This window comes from Siniperca chuatsi, linkage group LG17, assembly GCF_020085105.1.
Source record: "Siniperca chuatsi isolate FFG_IHB_CAS linkage group LG17, ASM2008510v1, whole genome shotgun sequence".
Classification (NCBI taxonomy): domain Eukaryota; kingdom Metazoa; phylum Chordata; class Actinopteri; order Centrarchiformes; family Sinipercidae; genus Siniperca; species Siniperca chuatsi.
The window spans coordinates 7,113,438-7,132,474 of record NC_058058.1 but is presented as its reverse complement, the minus strand read 5'-3'; the positions used below and the strand labels follow the sequence as shown (position 1 = coordinate 7,132,474).

General features: G+C 40.2%; 1 protein-coding gene across 1 annotated transcript; it reads right to left on the bottom strand.

Moving 5' to 3' along the window:
- Positions 1-72: 72 nt before the first annotated feature.
- eppk1 (epiplakin 1) lies at positions 73-18,944 on the bottom strand. Its single transcript, XM_044171596.1, is given in 10 exon segments — positions 73-2,313; positions 2,316-2,624; positions 2,627-3,391; positions 3,394-4,458; positions 4,461-4,772; positions 4,775-5,530; positions 5,533-5,843; positions 5,845-11,608; positions 14,418-14,551; positions 18,792-18,944. Coding segments are annotated over 8 exon segments (10,620 nt in total). The 5' UTR covers positions 11,595-11,608; positions 14,418-14,551; positions 18,792-18,944; the 3' UTR covers positions 73-961.
- Positions 18,945-19,037: the final 93 nt, after the last annotated feature.

Here is a 19,037-nt window from a genome sequence, read left to right as displayed (position 1 = left end):
AGGAAATTCTTGCACAGCATGTGTTGTACTGAGCTAATACAGTAGTTGGGGAAAAAAAGCCAAGATATAGTATTCATATCTCACCTATTTATTGGGCCACACAATGAAACAGTTTTACAATATTACAAAAGACCAAAATGTGCATGGCTGGCTTGCAGGTGAGGTCAAAGCAGGCACAGCAAAATGATATTCACTGTACTCACATTTGACTTAGGAAGCAAAACAGATTTCAGTAAGAAAAGGTTTCACCAGCTTCCAGCTTCTACAGGCAAGGTAAAAATAGGCTCAGCTGAACCCCATCTAGTTACATCAGTGTAAAATCAATCAAATCCATAGATCCCACAAATAACATGAAAAAGTATTAAAACAGGGAAAATAAGTATCACAAATCCAAAATGTTTGCTACGGCATTTACTGCCATGTATGCATTCAAACAATATCAGAATTGGGTTAATACCAAGAGACTGAAAACAAGAAAAAGACGACAGATATTTAGTTTACTTTTCAATGTCAACTAATATAAGACCAGTAGGCTTTTTTCACAGCAGACATTTGACATATCGGACACAGATATGACTAATGACATTAAAGTACCTATATGTACATTTTTGTGTGATTATTAGAATAGGTTTTCAGCCCATTCAGTCTCAGTTTTCCCAGGTTGGGCTAATTTTAGGGTTTTAATAATGGCAGTTCTGAAAATGTGTAACCAAAACACCTTCATAGAGTTGCTCTCTTTTTCAACCATGTATAACTAACAGCATAGTAGAGAACATGTATTTTTCTCTGGCGATTTCGTTAAGGACAACCTAAAATGCATTTTAAAGAAATATGCTGTAAAAATATTTAGTGTCTAAGGGAGAAAATAATGTTAACTACAATGCTGAGCGAACTACAATGAAAAAAATCTGATAACGCAAACAAAACAAGAATAAATGCCTGTAGAAAGATTTGCTTTCCTTCACCTGTGCAAGGGGAGTAAACTCAGGCCTGTGACGGGATCCGTGACACACCTCTCAACCAGCTGGAGATAGGTGAGGTTCTCTTGAGTGTTGGGATCAAAGAAGCCCTTGGTGTCATCATCAGGGTCAGACAGAATCTGATTCATTTCCTCATCAAAGTAACCTCTTTGATATGCCACCTGTACAGGCACTCTGTGACTGTGAACTGGGTCAATTATGCCTCCGGTGGCAATTTGCGCTTCAAGGAGACGAATTCCATGATCTTTCACAATAAGATCTTTTTTCAAGGCCTGGAACAATGAAATTGTGTTTCCAGTGTAGGGATCTTTGTATCCAGTAACTGCTCTTTCTGCTGAAAGCAGTTTGTTTTTCCACTCACTGCCAACCACCCTTTGAGCCACAGCTTCCTCTACAGAAAGTTTCTTGTTTTTCACTGGGTCGATGACAAAGCCAGTGGCAGCTTGGGCCTCCAGCAGAACCAGAGAAGTACCAGGAGTCAGCAGGCCTTTGCTTTTGGCTTCATAGATGCTTAGGGTCTGTTTGGTGGACTGCAGGTATACCCCTGCAATGCTGTTGGTTCCCTCTAAGTACTTCCGGACTGAGTCCATTTCACTTACTTCCGTCACCGTGACTTTTCCAGTGCTAAGATCTTTGTAGAGGTCCTCATCGATGATTTTTGATTCAAGCAGCTCAGTAGCAGTAACATCCTTTCTGATTCCATGAAAGTTTTGAACTTGATGCGTCTCTGTGATTTTAGTAGTGATGGTAGTTTTTGTTGTGCTGCTGTCCACTTTTGTTTCTGGTGGTTGGCATGTGACGATTGATGACGATGAGGTTGTTGTGGTCTGCTGCTGAATGATTGTCTGGATGATCTCGAAAAAGCGTTCAATTGTGATTGATCCAGACTTGTACTGTTGCACAAGCTCTCTCCTCTTCTCCTCAGTGATGTATTTGGAGTAGAGCAGATCCCACAGAGACACTGTTGTTCCTTGGTATTTTCCTCCTGCTCTGGTTGTTGTTTTAGATTTCAGAATGAGTTTTGTTGCCTCATCAACAAAGAAATAAAACTCGCCTTTCTTCACAATGACCAGCAAACTCAGGCCTGTGACGGGATCCGTGACACACCTCTCAACCAGCTGGAGATAGGTGAGGTTCTCTTGAGTGTTGGGATCAAAGAAGCCCTTGGTGTCATCATCAGGGTCAGACAGAATCTGATTCATTTCCTCATCAAAGTAACCTCTTTGATATGCCACCTGTACAGGCACTCTGTGACTGTGAACTGGGTCAATTATGCCTCCGGTGGCAATTTGCGCTTCAAGGAGACGAATTCCATGATCTTTCACAATAAGATCTTTTTCAAGGCCTGGAACAATGAAATTGTGTTTCCAGTGTAGGGATCTTTGTATCCAGTAACTGCTCTTTCTGCTGAAAGCAGTTTGTTTTTCCACTCACTGCCAACCACCCTTTGAGCCACAGCTTCCTCTACAGAAAGTTTCTTGTTTTTCACTGGGTCGATGACAAAGCCAGTGGCAGCTTGGGCCTCCAGCAGAACCAGAGAAGTACCAGGAGTCAGCAGGCCTTTGCTTTTGGCTTCATAGATGCTTAGGGTCTGTTTGGTGGACTGCAGGTATACCCCTGCAATGCTGTTGGTTCCCTCTAAGTACTTCGGACTGAGTCCATTTCACTTACTTCCGTCACCGTGACTTTTCCAGTGCTAAGATCTTTGTAGAGGTCCTCATCGATGATTTTTGATTCAAGCAGCTCAGTAGCAGTAACATCCTTTCTGATTCCATGAAAGTTTTGAACTTGATGCGTCTCTGTGATTTTAGTAGTGATGGTAGTTTTTGTTGTGCTGCTGTCCACTTTTGTTTCTGGTGGTTGGCATGTGACGATTGATGACGATGAGGTTGTTGTGGTCTGCTGCTGAATGATTGTCTGGATGATCTCGAAAAAGCGTTCAATTGTGATTGATCCAGACTTGTACTGTTGCACAAGCTCTCTCCTCTTCTCCTCAGTGATGTATTTGGAGTAGAGCAGATCCCACAGAGACACTGTTGTTCCTTGGTATTTTCCTCCTGCTCTGGTTGTTGTTTTAGATTTCAGAATGAGTTTTGTTGCCTCATCAACAAAGAAATAAAACTCGCCTTTCTTCACAATGACCAGCAAACTCAGGCCTGTGACGGGATCCGTGACACACCTCTCAACCAGCTGGAGATAGGTGAGGTTCTCTTGAGTGTTGGGATCAAAGAAGCCCTTGGTGTCATCATCAGGGTCAGACAGAATCTGATTCATTTCCTCATCAAAGTAACCTCTTTGATATGCCACCTGTACAGGCACTCTGTGACTGTGAACTGGGTCAATTATGCCTCCGGTGGCAATTTGCGCTTCAAGGAGACGAATTCCATGATCTTTCACAATAAGATCTTTTTCAAGGCCTGGAACAATGAAATTGTGTTTCCAGTGTAGGGATCTTTGTATCCAGTAACTGCTCTTTCTGCTGAAAGCAGTTTGTTTTTCCACTCACTGCCAACCACCCTTTGAGCCACAGCTTCCTCTACAGAAAGTTTCTTGTTTTTCACTGGGTCGATGACAAAGCCAGTGGCAGCTTGGGCCTCCAGCAGAACCAGAGAAGTACCAGGAGTCAGCAGGCCTTTGCTTTTGGCTTCATAGATGCTTAGGGTCTGTTTGGTGGACTGCAGGTATACCCCTGCAATGCTGTTGGTTCCCTCTAAGTACTTCCGGACTGAGTCCATTTCACTTACTTCCGTCACCGTGACTTTTCCAGTGCTAAGATCTTTGTAGAGGTCCTCATCGATGATTTTTGATTCAAGCAGCTCAGTAGCAGTAACATCCTTTCTGATTCCATGAAAGTTTTGAACTTGATGCGTCTCTGTGATTTTAGTAGTGATGGTAGTTTTTGTTGTGCTGCTGTCCACTTTTGTTTCTGGTGGTTGGCATGTGACGATTGATGACGATGAGGTTGTTGTGGTCTGCTGCTGAATGATTGTCTGGATGATCTCGAAAAAGCGTTCAATTGTGATTGATCCAGACTTGTACTGTTGCACAAGCTCTCTCCTCTTCTCCTCAGTGATGTATTTGGAGTAGAGCAGATCCCACAGAGACACTGTTGTTCCTTGGTATTTTCCTCCTGCTCTGGTTGTTGTTTTAGATTTCAGAATGAGTTTTGTTGCCTCATCAACAAAGAAATAAAACTCGCCTTTCTTCACAATGACCAGCAAACTCAGGCCTGTGACGGGATCCGTGACACACCTCTCAACCAGCTGGAGATAGGTGAGGTTCTCTTGAGTGTTGGGATCAAAGAAGCCCTTGGTGTCATCATCAGGGTCAGACAGAATCTGATTCATTTCCTCATCAAAGTAACCTCTTTGATATGCCACCTGTACAGGCACTCTGTGACTGTGAACTGGGTCAATTATGCCTCCGGTGGCAATTTGCGCTTCAAGGAGACGAATTCCATGATCTTTCACAATAAGATCTTTTTCAAGGCCTGGAACAATGAAATTGTGTTTCCAGTGTAGGGATCTTTGTATCCAGTAACTGCTCTTTCTGCTGAAAGCAGTTTGTTTTTCCACTCACTGCCAACCACCCTTTGAGCCACAGCTTCCTCTACAGAAAGTTTCTTGTTTTTCACTGGGTCGATGACAAAGCCAGTGGCAGCTTGGGCCTCCAGCAGAACCAGAGAAGTACCAGGAGTCAGCAGGCCTTTGCTTTTGGCTTCATAGATGCTTAGGGTCTGTTTGGTGGACTGCAGGTATACCCCTGCAATGCTGTTGGTTCCTCTAAGTACTTCCGGACTGAGTCCATTTCACTTACTTCCGTCACCGTGACTTTTCCAGTGCTAAGATCTTTGTAGAGGTCCTCATCGATGATTTTTGATTCAAGCAGCTCAGTAGCAGTAACATCCTTTCTGATTCCATGAAAGTTTTGAACTTGATGCGTCTCTGTGATTTTAGTAGTGATGGTAGTTTTTGTTGTGCTGCTGTCCACTTTTGTTTCTGGTGGTTGGCATGTGACGATTGATGACGATGAGGTTGTTGTGGTCTGCTGCTGAATGATTGTCTGGATGATCTCGAAAAAGCGTTCAATTGTGATTGATCCAGACTTGTACTGTTGCACAAGCTCTCTCCTCTTCTCCTCAGTGATGTATTTGGAGTAGAGCAGATCCCACAGAGACACTGTTGTTCCTTGGTATTTTCCTCCTGCTCTGGTTGTTGTTTTAGATTTCAGAATGAGTTTTGTTGCCTCATCAACAAAGAAATAAAACTCGCCTTTCTTCACAATGACCAGCAAACTCAGGCCTGTGACGGGATCCGTGACACACCTCTCAACCAGCTGGAGATAGGTGAGGTTCTCTTGAGTGTTGGGATCAAAGAAGCCCTTGGTGTCATCATCAGGGTCAGACAGAATCTGATTCATTTCCTCATCAAAGTAACCTCTTTGATATGCCACCTGTACAGGCACTCTGTGACTGTGAACTGGGTCAATTATGCCTCCGGTGGCAATTTGCGCTTCAAGGAGACGAATTCCATGATCTTTCACAATAAGATCTTTTTCAAGGCCTGGAACAATGAAATTGTGTTTCCAGTGTAGGGATCTTTGTATCCAGTAACTGCTCTTTCTGCTGAAAGCAGTTTGTTTTTCCACTCACTGCCAACCACCCTTTGAGCCACAGCTTCCTCTACAGAAAGTTTCTTGTTTTTCACTGGGTCGATGACAAAGCCAGTGGCAGCTTGGGCCTCCAGCAGAACCAGAGAAGTACCAGGAGTCAGCAGGCCTTTGCTTTTGGCTTCATAGATGCTTAGGGTCTGTTTGGTGGACTGCAGGTATACCCCTGCAATGCTGTTGGTTCCTCTAAGTACTTCGGACTGAGTCCATTTCACTTACTTCCGTCACCGTGACTTTTCCAGTGCTAAGATCTTTGTAGAGGTCCTCATCGATGATTTTTGATTCAAGCAGCTCAGTAGCAGTAACATCCTTTCTGATTCCATGAAAGTTTTGAACTTGACGTGTCTCTGTGATTTTAGTAGTGATGGTAGTTTTTGTTGTGCTGCTGTCCACTTTTGTTTCTGGTGGTTGGCATGTGACGATTGATGACGATGAGGTTGTTGTGGTCTGCTGCTGAATGATTGTCTGGATGATCTCCAAAAAGCATTCAATTGTGATTGATCCAGACTTGTACTGTTGCACAAGCTCTTTCCTCTTCTCCTCAGTGATGTATTTGGAGTAGAGCAGATCCCACAGAGACACTGTTGTTCCTTGGTATTTTCCTCCTGCTCTGGTTGTTGTTTTAGATTTCAGAATGAGTTTTGTTGCCTCATCAACAAAGAAATAAAGCTCACCTTTCTTTACAATGGACAGTAAGTTAAGGCCTGTAGTTGGGTCTTTGACACACCTCTCAACCAGCTGGAGATAGGTGAGGTTCTCTTGAGTGTTGGGATCAAAGAAGCCCTTGGTGTCATCATCAGAGTCAGACAGAATCTGATTCATTTCCTCATCAAAGTAACCTCTTTGGTATGCTACCTGTACAGGCACTCGATGGCTGTGGACCGGATCAATTATGCCTCCGGTGGCAATTTGTGCTTCAAGAAGGCGAATTCCATGATCTTTGACAATGAGATCTTTTTTCAAGGCCTGGAACAATGAAATTGTGTCTCCGGTGTAGGGATCTTTGTACCCTGTAACTGCTCGTTCTGCTGAAAGCAGTTTGTTTTTCCACTCACTGCCAACCACTCCTTGAACCACAGCCTCCTGTACAGAAAGTTTCTTGTTGTTCACTGGGTCAATGACAAAACCGGTTGCAGCTTGTGCCTCCAGCAGCACAAGAGATGTGCCAGGGGTCAGTAGGCTTTTGGTTTTGGCTTCATAGATGCTCATAACTTTCTTTGTAGATTCAACTCTGACACCTGCTATACAGTTTGTAGCTCCAAGGTACTTTTGAATTGATTCCATTTTGTTAACATTCTCTTCAGTTACGTCTCCTTGTATAATCTGTGTGAAAAGCTCCTTTGAGATGATCTTTGACTCATACAACTCACTGGCTGAGACCTGCTTTCTTAGTCCTTTGAACTTTCTTTCTTTGGATGATATCTCTGTAATGATAATGGTGAGTATTTCAATGATCTCCTCTATTTTCATGGCTCCTGTCTTGTATTGTTGTATGAGCTGCTGCCTTTTTGGTTCTGATATGTATTCAGAGAGCAACACTTCCCACAATGTCACCTCTTTGTTTTTAAATTTTCCTGCATTCATGGCAATAGTTTTGTTTTTGAATGCAAGCACTATTTTCTCATCTGTGGGAAATACATGGGATTCCTTTTCATACAGGGGCAGAAGAAGTAGCCCAGTTTTAGGATCTTTCTCACATCGCTTTATGAGCTGCAGGTAAGAGAGGTTTTCTTTGGTATTTGGGTCAAAGAATCCTTTTGCATCATCAGTGGGGTTCAACAGAATTTTGCTAATTTCTCCATCCAGACACCCCTTTTTAATAGCAACATGAACAGGTAGTCTGTGACTTTGATTTGGGTCAATTATTCCTCCTGTTGCTATCTGTGCCTCAAGAAGACGAATGCCATCGCTTCTTTTAATCAGCTGTTCATTCATGGCTTCAAACAGTGATATTGTTGCATCTGTGTATGGATCTTTATAGCCAATAACAGCTCGTTCAGCTGAGAGAAGTTGCTCATGCACATCTGGTCCAATTACTTTCTCTCTTGCTGCCTCTTCAACAGCATAAAACTTGTTTTTTAGAGGATCAATGACCCATCCTGTTGCAGCCTGCGCTTCAAGCAGTACAAGTGCAATGCCAGGTGTCAACAGGTCTTTCTTTTTTGCTTCATATATGCTCATTACTTTCTGGGATGGATGAACCTTAATTCCAGCAATACTTCCAGTTCCCTTCAGGTATCCTCTCACAGGTTCATGTTGGGTTACTGTTTCAAAAGGAAGTTTTCCTTCTTTCACCTGTTTGTACATATCTGCATCAATGATATCAGAATCCCATAGTTGTTGTGCAGAGACAGGCTTTCGCAGGCCCATTATCATTTTGGGAGTTTCACTCTTCTCCAGTTCTTTAATGGTGGAAATCACTAATGTGATTATGGTTTCTGTGCTCATCTTCCTTGTTCTGTATTTTTCAATGAATTCAAGCTGCTGATCCTCAGTGAAGTACCCAGAGTGAATCAAGTCCCACAGAGAAATTGATTTTCCTGAGTAGCGTCCCACCGATACGCTCACTGCTGTCTTTTCAAACTCTTGCTTTATCTCTGTGTCAGTATACATTTTTGCCTTTGTTCCTTTAGCTTTTGTCGTGTCATTCAGTGGCAGGAGAAACAGTCCTGTTTCCTTATCTTTTACACATCTACCCAACATCTCCATGTATGTCAGATTCGCTTGTGTGTTTGGGTCAAAAAAGCCCTTTGTGTCATCAGCTGGGTCTGAGAGGATTTGATTAAGTTCTGCATCAAAATATCCTTTCCTGTATGCAACCTCAAGGGGTAAGTGAAGACACTTCAAGGGATCAATGATACCACCTGTAGCAATCTGGGCCTCAAGTAAACGGATGCCATGCTGCTTGACAATTAGATCCTTTTTCAAGGCTTGGAAAAGGGAGATCTTTTGACCAGTGTATGGATCTCTGTAACCAGTGACAGCCCTCTCTGCAGACAAAAGCTTTTCATACATCTCTGGGCCAATAACCTTTTCCTTGAGAGCTTGTTCCACTGTAAGTTTTTTGTTTTTCAGAGGATCAACAATGAACCCCGTGGCTGCTTGTGCTTCAAGGAGGCAAAGGGCAGTGCCAGGTGTGAGAATGCCAATTCTCTGTGCCTCTTTGATGCTTAGCTTCTGATTGGAGGGTTGCAGTATCACCCCAGCCACACAACTTTTCCCTTGTAGGTAGGCTCTCACACTGTCCATTTTCATCACATCAGTGATCGTCATCTTTCCATGGATCAAACTGCTGTATGTTTTTTCATCCACAATTTCAAGCTCCAAAAGATCCACAACAGAGATCTCTCCTCTGAGACCTTCAAAATCCAGCCCTGCTTGCTGTTTTATCTCCTTACTCTCAATGATTTCTAAAATGGTGACAATGAGTTGCTCAATTGTGATTTTCCTTGACTTGAAGAGTTTGAAAAACTCCTGTCTTTTGTCCTCAGACAGATACTCTGAATTGATAAGATCCCACAGTGTTGTGTGCTTGCCCTTGAACCTGCCATACTTGACAGTAACTGTTGTTGTTTTGAATGTTTCCCTAATATTATCATCTATGTTAATTTTGTTACTTTTGCTTTTGAGTGGCAAGAGACACAGACCTGTACTGGGATCTATGACACATCTGGCCATGAGCTGCAAGTATGTCAGGTTATCTTGGTTGTTGGGGTCAAAGAATCCTTTGGTGTCATCACTCGGATCATTCAGGATCTGGTTCATTTCCTCATTAAAATATCCCCTCTTATAGGCCACATGGACAGGAATGCGATGACTGTTCACTGGGTCAATGATCCCACCAGTGGCAATTTGTGCCTCCAGGAGTCGAATTCCATGGTCTTTTAGGATGAGATCTTTTTGCATGGCTTGGAACAATGAGATTATTTTGCCATCATATGGATTTTTGTACCCAGTGACCGCTTTCTCTGCTGAGCGCAGCTTTTGACAGACATCAGGCCCCACAATCTTTGCTTTGACAGCATCATCCACTGAAAACTTCCTGTTTCCAATAGGGTCAATAATGAACCCTGTTGCTGCCTGTGCCTCCAGTAGAATTAGAGCAGTTCCTGGCATCAGCTTTCCTTTTTGTCTGGCCTGGTAGATGGTCATGATTTGAGAATCAGGAAGCAGAATACCTGCAATAGTGTCTTTCCCCTGTAGGTACATATTTACATTTTCATCTTCTGTCACTTCCTTCACTGACTTTTTTCCCTTTTTCAGATCATCCAGGACCTCCTCACTAATGATATCTGCCTCCACAAGCTGTTTGGCTGTGACAGTTTCTCTGATGCCTTCAAAAATGACTTGAGTTGTTTTCACAGACTTTTCTATGACTTCTAGAACAGTTGTAATGATCATCTTGATATTGAGCTTCCCTTCTCTGTGTTTTTGAATGATGTCTCTCCTCTGATGTTCATCAAAGTATTCTGACATCAGGAGTTCCCACAGAGATACTGTCATTCCCATGTACTTCCCACATGTCACTTTCACCTTCTCCTCTTTGAAGGTCATTTTAGTTTGGTAGTCAATGAAGTTAAAATTCAGCCTTCCTGTCTTATTAAGGAGAGGGAGGAGGCACATTCCAGTGATGGGATCAATGACGCACCTTTCCATCAGCTGAAGATAAGTTAGATTCTCTTCTGTGTTTGGATCAAAAAACCCTTTTGTGTCATCCCCTGAATCTTCTAGTATGGCGTTCATTTCTTCATTAAAATAACCTCTCTTGTAGGCCACTTCGGTGGGAAGTCTGTGACTGTTGATTGGATCTATTATTCCACCTGTAGCGATTTGTGCCTCAAGTAGGCGGATCCCATGTTCCTTAACGATGAGGTCTTTTGACAGTGCTTGAAACAGTGATATAGTTTCACCTGAGTATGGGTCTTTGTATCCAGTTACTGCTCGCTCAGCAGAACACAGCTTTGCATGATATTCTGGGCCAACAAGTTTGTTTTTGATGGCCTCATCCACAGTGAACTTTTTATTTTCTACAGGATCAATCATGAATCCAGTCGCAGCTTGTGCCTCCAGTAGAACTAGTGTTGTTCCAGGCATCAGTATGCCTTGCTTCATGGCTTGATAAATGCTCATTCTCTGATTTGACGAGAGTACAACAATGCCTGCGATACTGCCTTTGCCCTCCAGGTATTCTTTCACTGTTTCCATCAACATCACATCCTGTGTTGTGGTCTTTCCCTTCTGTAGGTCATCAAATGTTTCTTTATCAATGATCTTCGATTCAAGGAGTTCAGTAGAGGAGATACCTCTTCGCAGACCTTTGAAGGTGATGCAAACAGGAAGGAGCAACAGGCCTGTGTCTGGCTCCACAGTGCATTTCTTTAGGAGATTTTGGTAGTTAAGATTTTCTTGTGTGCTTGGATTGTAGAACACTTTGAGCTCTGACATCTGGTTATTGAGCAAACCTTTTTCATAGTAGCCCTTTTGAATCGCTGAATTAACAGAAATATTTGTCTTCTCAACAGGATCAAACAGGCCTTGTGTGGCTATCTGTGCTTCCAGCAGCCTCAGTCCATAATCTCTTGGAACTAAATCTTTTTGCATAGCTTGGAATACAGATATAATTTGGTTGGTGTAGGAGTCTACATAGCCACTGATGGCCTTCTCTGCTGTGAGAAGTTTCTCTTTCATCTCCGGTCCAACTATTCCCTCTTTAACAGCATCTGCAACAGGAAGCATTCGATTGTTTATTGGGTCTACAATGCCCACTGTGGCCGCTTGTGCTTCAAGCAGGGCTAAGGCTGTTCCTGGCTTAAGGAGACGTTTCTTCATGGCTTGATATATGGTTATCTTCTCCTTTGTTTTCTCCAGAATTATGCCAGCCACAGGTCCGTGGACTTCTGTGTGGCCCTTTTGCTTCACCTCAGTGTCTTGACTGAGAGAGTCCATCTTGGCCTAAAGAGCTGTGTAACACAGAAACAGTTGCTTAAATTGGTTTGGATATTGCATGCATTGTCTGTAAGTGACATTAAAAATATTTTGTCAATGACAAAATTTTATAGATACAGAGATTCTTATCAAGAGACTGTGTACAGTGTTGAAATGATATGCCTTTCACCAGCTGTACATAATGTTAGGATTTAGGTACTGTATCAAATTGGTACAAAAATGTGAGAAATACACTCAGTTCCCAGTTTTTTACTTACTGTACCACCTGATAAAACTAATGCAGTCTAATACAACAACCCTGCAATACATCCCACTTTCATGAAGACCATCATGTTCCACTGTAAGAGGCTGTAGTTTATGGTGCTGTTGAATTGTGTTATAATACACTGAGACATGTTTCTGTCAATGTATCAATGAGGGTAGACTATATTGATAACACAATACAATTCAACAGCACCATGGCGCCATTTATTGCAAGGTTGTTATATGTTGTATTGAGATCATGTTGGAAATAAGTGTTTTCACTTTAACGTATTATCCCTTGGATTTCTTTTTTATGTCAACAATCCATAAATAAATCATATCATATATCATATTAGACTGCAATAGTTCTAGCTATTGGTACCTAATAAACTGCAAACTGAGTGTATATGTGGATGCACAAAATAACATGTCGGTTTTTCATTTAGACTAATCTACACTCAGTTGTCAATTTATTAGGTACACCTAGCTAAAACTAATGCTGTCTAATGCAACATTTCTGTAATAAATCCTACCTTCATGCACCTTTTAGAGAGGGGTTGAGTCACCTGTATGATCATTTTGGAGGAAGTAGTTTGTGCTGTTAAATCGTATTGCATTTTACTGACTACCGCAGCATCTGGTCCTGCACCACCAGGCTCAGGTACAGCTTCATCCCGCAGGCCATAAAACTGCTGAATTCTTGAATGCTCTCAAGCTCATTACTGTCATTTTACTTGAACCACACTGGTACACTGAAATGTATGTATGTCTATATATTATATATACTACCTGTTTACAAGCTGTTAAACCATCACAACAGTATATACAGTATATGTATGTGCATTACCTGTCTACATTATGTTCCTACCTGTCCATAACCAGTTCTCATTAAGCATATACATTTCCAACATTACTGCACAACATTACATTAGTTTATTCATTTACCAGTCTACCCAAGTATTATGTTTTATTAGATTCTCTTATTCTCATTTCTCATTTTACTTTATTTTGTATGAGCATTGTTGGAGGGAGCCTGAGAAAAAGAATTTCATTGCCAACGACTGCTTCACTTAACTTCTGGTTGTGCATATGACGAATGAAGAACTTAACTTTGCTGGTGTTTCTGTTATTTTGTCCACCCTATTTCTATCAATGAGGGTAGGCTAAAAACAGAAACATCTCTCTGTATAAAGCAGCACAGTTCAACTGCAGCCTCTAAAATGATCGTAAAATTGAATCAACACCTCTAAAACAGTTTCAAGAAAAACTGAACATTATATCCCTCATGAAGGTAGGATTTATTGCAGGACTGTATTAGACTGCATTAGTTTTAGCTAGGTGTACCTAATAAACTGGCAACTGAGTGTACATTTGTGCAGTTATTCATCATATGCATATAATTGTGTAGGACGTGCTAAGAGGTTTTGTAAAATTAATTTCTTTCACAGTTCTAGCTTTGTCTTTCTTCCACTTTTATATCTTATTATCCTATATATCTTATTGAAATTTTAGGGTGTAGTGTGCTCATAAATGAACTATGGAATCCCCAAAAGGCCACTTGTGCATTCTCTTGCAGTTGTTTTGCATATCTTATCATTCCCTCACAATGTGTTCTCTCGCTAACTTTACATGTTTGACACTTTATTTTTAATTATGGACTAATTGAAAAAAACCCTGGTTAGCCTGAGATGGAGCTGTCCAGCTGTCACTTATTTATAGTCTTTAGAAGAAATCAAAGTTAAAATGTAGTTTTGGCCAAGACTAATGAAGTGTTTATTCTGTGAAGTAAATGTCTGTCCTAAATACCTTGTAAACGTTTCCTAAATGAAGAGAAGACAGCAGGACACTACAACTTCAAAGCACTTTAAACATGTAAACATGATGTTTACTGTGGTTGTCTTAAGCTGATTTATAATCACAGGATTCCACCATGACCCTTTAAGGTCCAGTGTGTAGGATTTAGTGGCATCTAGCGGCGAAATTGCAGATTGCAACCATTTGAATACTGCTTGCCTCCCCATACTTGCCTCACCCTGCCTTTCTAAGTATGTTGGAGAGACTACAGTGGCCGAATAAAAAACCCCTCCCTAGAGCCAGTGTTTGTCCATTCTGGGCTACTGTAGAAACATGGCGGTGCAACATAGCACATGGAAGGGGACCTGCTCCCTCTGTAGATAAAAAGGGCTTATTCTAAGGTAATGAAAACACACCGATTCTTATTTTCAGGCGATTATGCACTAATAAAAACATACTTATAAATATTATATTCCATTTCTGCCAATAGCTCCTCCTAAATGTTACACACTGGACCTTTTAAGGGAAAATGTAATATACTGCAGCAAAACACTGAAAGTAAAATGTATAAATGAATGGAAGGTAAAAAATTATGTTATCCCATACAACTTTACACTGATTTCCTCAAATATTAGTAACCTAGACAAATGAAAATACACATTATAATAATAACAGAAGGTAGGCTAATGATTTTTTGTTTCCCTTAAAGGCAGATAACTGTACTCAAATGTCACCCATGAGATAAGTTTTACAATATATGGTCGGTCGTCCAACTTTATATCAAACCTTTTAGTATCCTTATGAGTCTGTAGGCAGCCTCAGAGCCTCGGATCCTCGGATGCTCCTCACCGTTCCAAAATCATAAAGACCAAAGGTACCCCGGCTTTTATGGTCAGAGCCGCGGGGATTTGAAACTGTCCCTGTAGAGATAAGGCAAGCACAATACGTTTTGTTTATCAGATCTCTTCCTCACAAGCATGTTTATGATTTGATGATGTAATTATTTTATGATACGTTTACTTTTTTCTCATGTACTCTAAATAGTTATTGCACCTGTGTATTTATATCAGATTAGTTATTAACAAAGACATAATTAGCACGATTATGACAAGGGTGATGTTGATACAACACTGATGTTGTATACGATACACTCAATCCAATACAAATGTTTTTTTGCCATAAAAGTAAATTACCCAACTAACAAAAAAGAGAAATTAAATGTTTTTGTGACATGAATAGTATTTCCAGTTTGACAGTACAGACTTCCTTTTGTGTAGATATAAAAGGTAATGTATGTAAGACACATGAATAGAAGTATTTATTTAGTCAGTTATTCTAAAACTGTTTAAAACAATTTGAAAATATTTTTAATTCAATGAAAAATAAAAAACAATAAAACAAAAGTGAGCACCTCCCAGTAACTGTAATTATGTTCCAATTGAGGCTTTTACTCTACATACTTTAAAGAATTTAAGCACCTTAGTGCAAATATTCCAAGTGACAATAGTCTTTCTTCAAATATAATTTGTGCGTTAGTACACATTAGTGCACATAGATAAGAATATTGCAATTAAGGTTACATTTCTTTCCACTTCATTATGTCACTGCACAGATTAGAAATGAACTCTCGGCTAGTTCATGGACATGTTTCACAAGCATCATGTATTTGCTTTGTCAAGACATGACATAATGCTTCAAAACTGGAACAGCAAGATGCCCTGTTGTAACAAATGACATGGAAATTCTTGATACACTATGCAATTCTTAACCCTTTAAAACTCATCATTACAATTCTCAATATGCACTCTCCTTTTACCTCTTTTTTGGGCATTTTTGCTTTTCATTAGATAGTAACAGCTGCAGAGAGAGTCAGGAAAGGTGGGAGAGAGAAGGGATGACATGTAGCAAAGGGCTACATGCGGGTTGGAATTGAACCCGGGCCGCTGCGGTAATGGTATGCGCTCTACCAGGTGAACTACCAGGGCGCCCTGGTCTCTACTAACTCCTGAGGGTAATATCTGAATATCTGGCACTTTAGCTGCTAAATACTACCACTATGTTCACCAGATAGTCCTGAACTTTGTCTGCTGTTTGGTACTGAACTGGTAGTGTACAGAGGGTTTATTTGAGCTTTTTTGCTGAAAACATAGCTGGTTAAGGGGAAGGGAGAGAGTCATACTACGTGCTGCTGGAATGGCTCAGTTCCCCATCTGTTAAGTCAGTAAATACATCAGTGAAGTTTGATCTAAATATAACTCTAGAATACCACAAAAAATTTGATTGGGGCAGTATCTTTTTGTATTTTCTTTAAGGAACTTTTTCTGTTTTGGTTCCTGTGAAAAGGTTGAAATCAAAAGTAAATGAGAAAATACAGTAATGAAAAAGACTTACAAAAATCCCCATAACATTCAAGTTTGAACACCTACAGTACTGTTAAATGACCTCATACAAAGAATTGGTTAGAAGAATACTGTACACTCAGAAACCAGTGGCTGTTTCCACCCCTTCTTTTGATAGGTTAGTGGTTGTGTTTTATGTGATAAATGATGTCATTGCCACCCGTAGGAGTGAATATAATCACTCAGAAAAAAAGGGTGTGCAGGGGACGACCCAGCCATGAATCATAAACTTGCTCACTGTTTTAAGGCCCAACTGAGAGGGTAAATCAGGATCAAAGGCGAGGCTTTATTCCGTACATTATTATTTCCATATGTTACTTACTGTGGAAATTTGGTCAAATAATCACCTTCATTAGCTTTACTGTATGAGGTGGAAATCACTTCATACATGTATTTACAATAGCTTGTGAGTTCAAAATAGTACTATACTGTCTATAGTCTCTATTTATAATCTCAGTGGACTAAAGGTGTGTACTGCTTTTTACTACATGCAGTGCAACACTGGCAAGGAACCTGCAGTACCACAAACGCCTGCTCATATAAAGTAGAATGAAGCCTGTCTATTTGTATAAAAACAACTGAGTTTGCTGTTTGAGACTGTCACCCACTTTGTAAATGTTTGAATGTTTTTAAAGCTGTTGAACATTCACTTTACATTTATTACACCGTGTGAGTTTGCTTATCATATCATTAAAGGCAAATACATTACCTGCACATAGTGTTAACATACTGTATATTCACTGTTTACTGTTCAGTGTGCTTTAGTCAAATTCACTTTCCTGCCCTGAAGGAGATAGTGTCAGTTAAGTACAACAGTAGCCATTTATAAATAAACACTTTAAATTAATCTCTAATGTTTAATGTTGGAATAAAAGGAGGCTTTGCCTTCACTTGTTGTCTCAAAAAGAACCTACAGTAATTATCCACTCAGTGACCACTTTATTAGGGACACCTGAACTATGTAATTTAGTCCAATACAACAGCCCTGCCATAACATATATCTTTGAGAAGCTCATGTTCCGGTTTTGGTGGCATTGTCAGAAATGTGTCAATTTAATTATATGTTAATTATTGAGGTAATAGTATTGACTACATTATATTGAGAGGTGTTTCTATCTAGGTATTTCTTTTTTGTCCTCCCATTTACATACATGAGGGCGTAGAATATTACAAACACTGTCCAATACAGCACCACCACTAACTATAACCTCAGTGCTAAAACATATTTCATTTACATCTCTATGACAGTGTCAACAAAAAACTAAACATTATAGGCATCATAAAAGCAGACTTTATGGCAGAGCAGCTGTAATGGATTGAATTAGATTATACAGGTATACCTACAGTAGTGAGTGTAGTTACACCTCATCTAATGCACAGTCTATTACTAATGAAATTCTAATTAGAGCTGCAACTAACAGATTAATCTGTCGATTATGTTCTTGATTAATTGCTTGGTCAATAACATCATAAAACAGTAAAAACGCAGTTTCTTAGAGCCCAAGGTGACGTCGTCAGATATCTTACTTTGTCCAAAACCCAAAGATATTTAATTTACTAAAATGTTAAACAAAGAAAAGCTAGGTAATGTTTTGCATTTTTGCTTGAAAAATGACTCAAACAATTAATCTGTTGTCAAAATAGTTGTTGATTAATTTCCTAGTCAATTAATCAAGCGTAAAGTTAATTAAGTAATTAGTAATTCTAATGACACTACCATTACTTTAACGGGTCACGAGACAGCTAAATAATGCCAGTGTTTTCATTCATTTTTTCCGCCTACACAGCAAATTCAGTTCCCTTTGACTTTCACTATTTTCATGAGATAGATGACTCATAACTTAAAAAATAATAATAATGACAAAGCCTTATATTTTTGCGTTGATTACAAAATAAAACTGACTCACTGACATTGATTTACTGAAAAAAAGTTCAACTTTTCTCAAGGAATGCATAATGACTGACATGTGTTTAATGCAAGTTACGCCTACTTGTCTGAATGAGTTATGAGGTTTCTAACTGTAGCTTCAACTGTAGCCAAGAATCTGTCTGAGTGACAAGAAGATTTTATAGTCGACAACCCAGTGGACCTGCTACCTTTGTGCCCTAAAGAAAAAGAAGTTGTAGAGAAATCTTGAGATTGACACCACAGTGATAATTACCTGTCTGCTCTCACCTTTGGGTAACATACATTATGCAAGGCCTATTGCACAATATCTTTGACACTCAAGTCTTTATCATTATGGTGCATTCTTGACACCATCTCAGCAATAAAGAAAACAGGAATGAATGAGGCAATGGAGTATTATTTGGAGTTACATAACAGTTTCTGTACCTGTAGGAAATGTGGGATTGTCAATATGTGTGTCAACTGCTCTGAGGGTGATGTAGACACAGTGTTCAGACTTGTCAAAAGCATTAACAGTGACATACAGGCATACTTTGTGTAAAACTTTATTTTAACAAGTGTGGTCAAAGGTAATCAGTGAGGAATGTTTGCGTTTCCTTTTTATCAGAAGGGTGTTGGCTGACACACAGTTATTTCTTTCCTTTTGGTTTTTACAACACTATCTCAGTCCAACTTATCCCTCAAAAGAAAATAACAGTTTAGATGTGGTTTTACTTTGGATTAAACAACACTTTCACGGAAAGAATGAGCTCTTACTTGAGAAGACTGATCCTTATCTTAAGAACTTAGAAACAAATAATAGTAAATTATTTGATTTTTAAACACCAATCTTAAAAAAAAATCTGCTCTTACTTGACGTTTCTGGAATGCAGTCCCACTCTGGTTAGTGCTGGTTAGCAGTCGGTCTCAGCTGGTCTGAGAGACATTGCGATTTTGAAGCCCTCCCAACATTTCAGAGGTAGTCCTCTGTGCTCACTGATATACAGCAGGTCCAGCTGTTTAGTCCCTCCCCTCCTAAGGAACAGCCTCCTCTCTTCAGACTGTGAGGCCGGAGATCTCTTTGCACTGAGCTCAGGATGCCAGGAATTCCTGTAGACT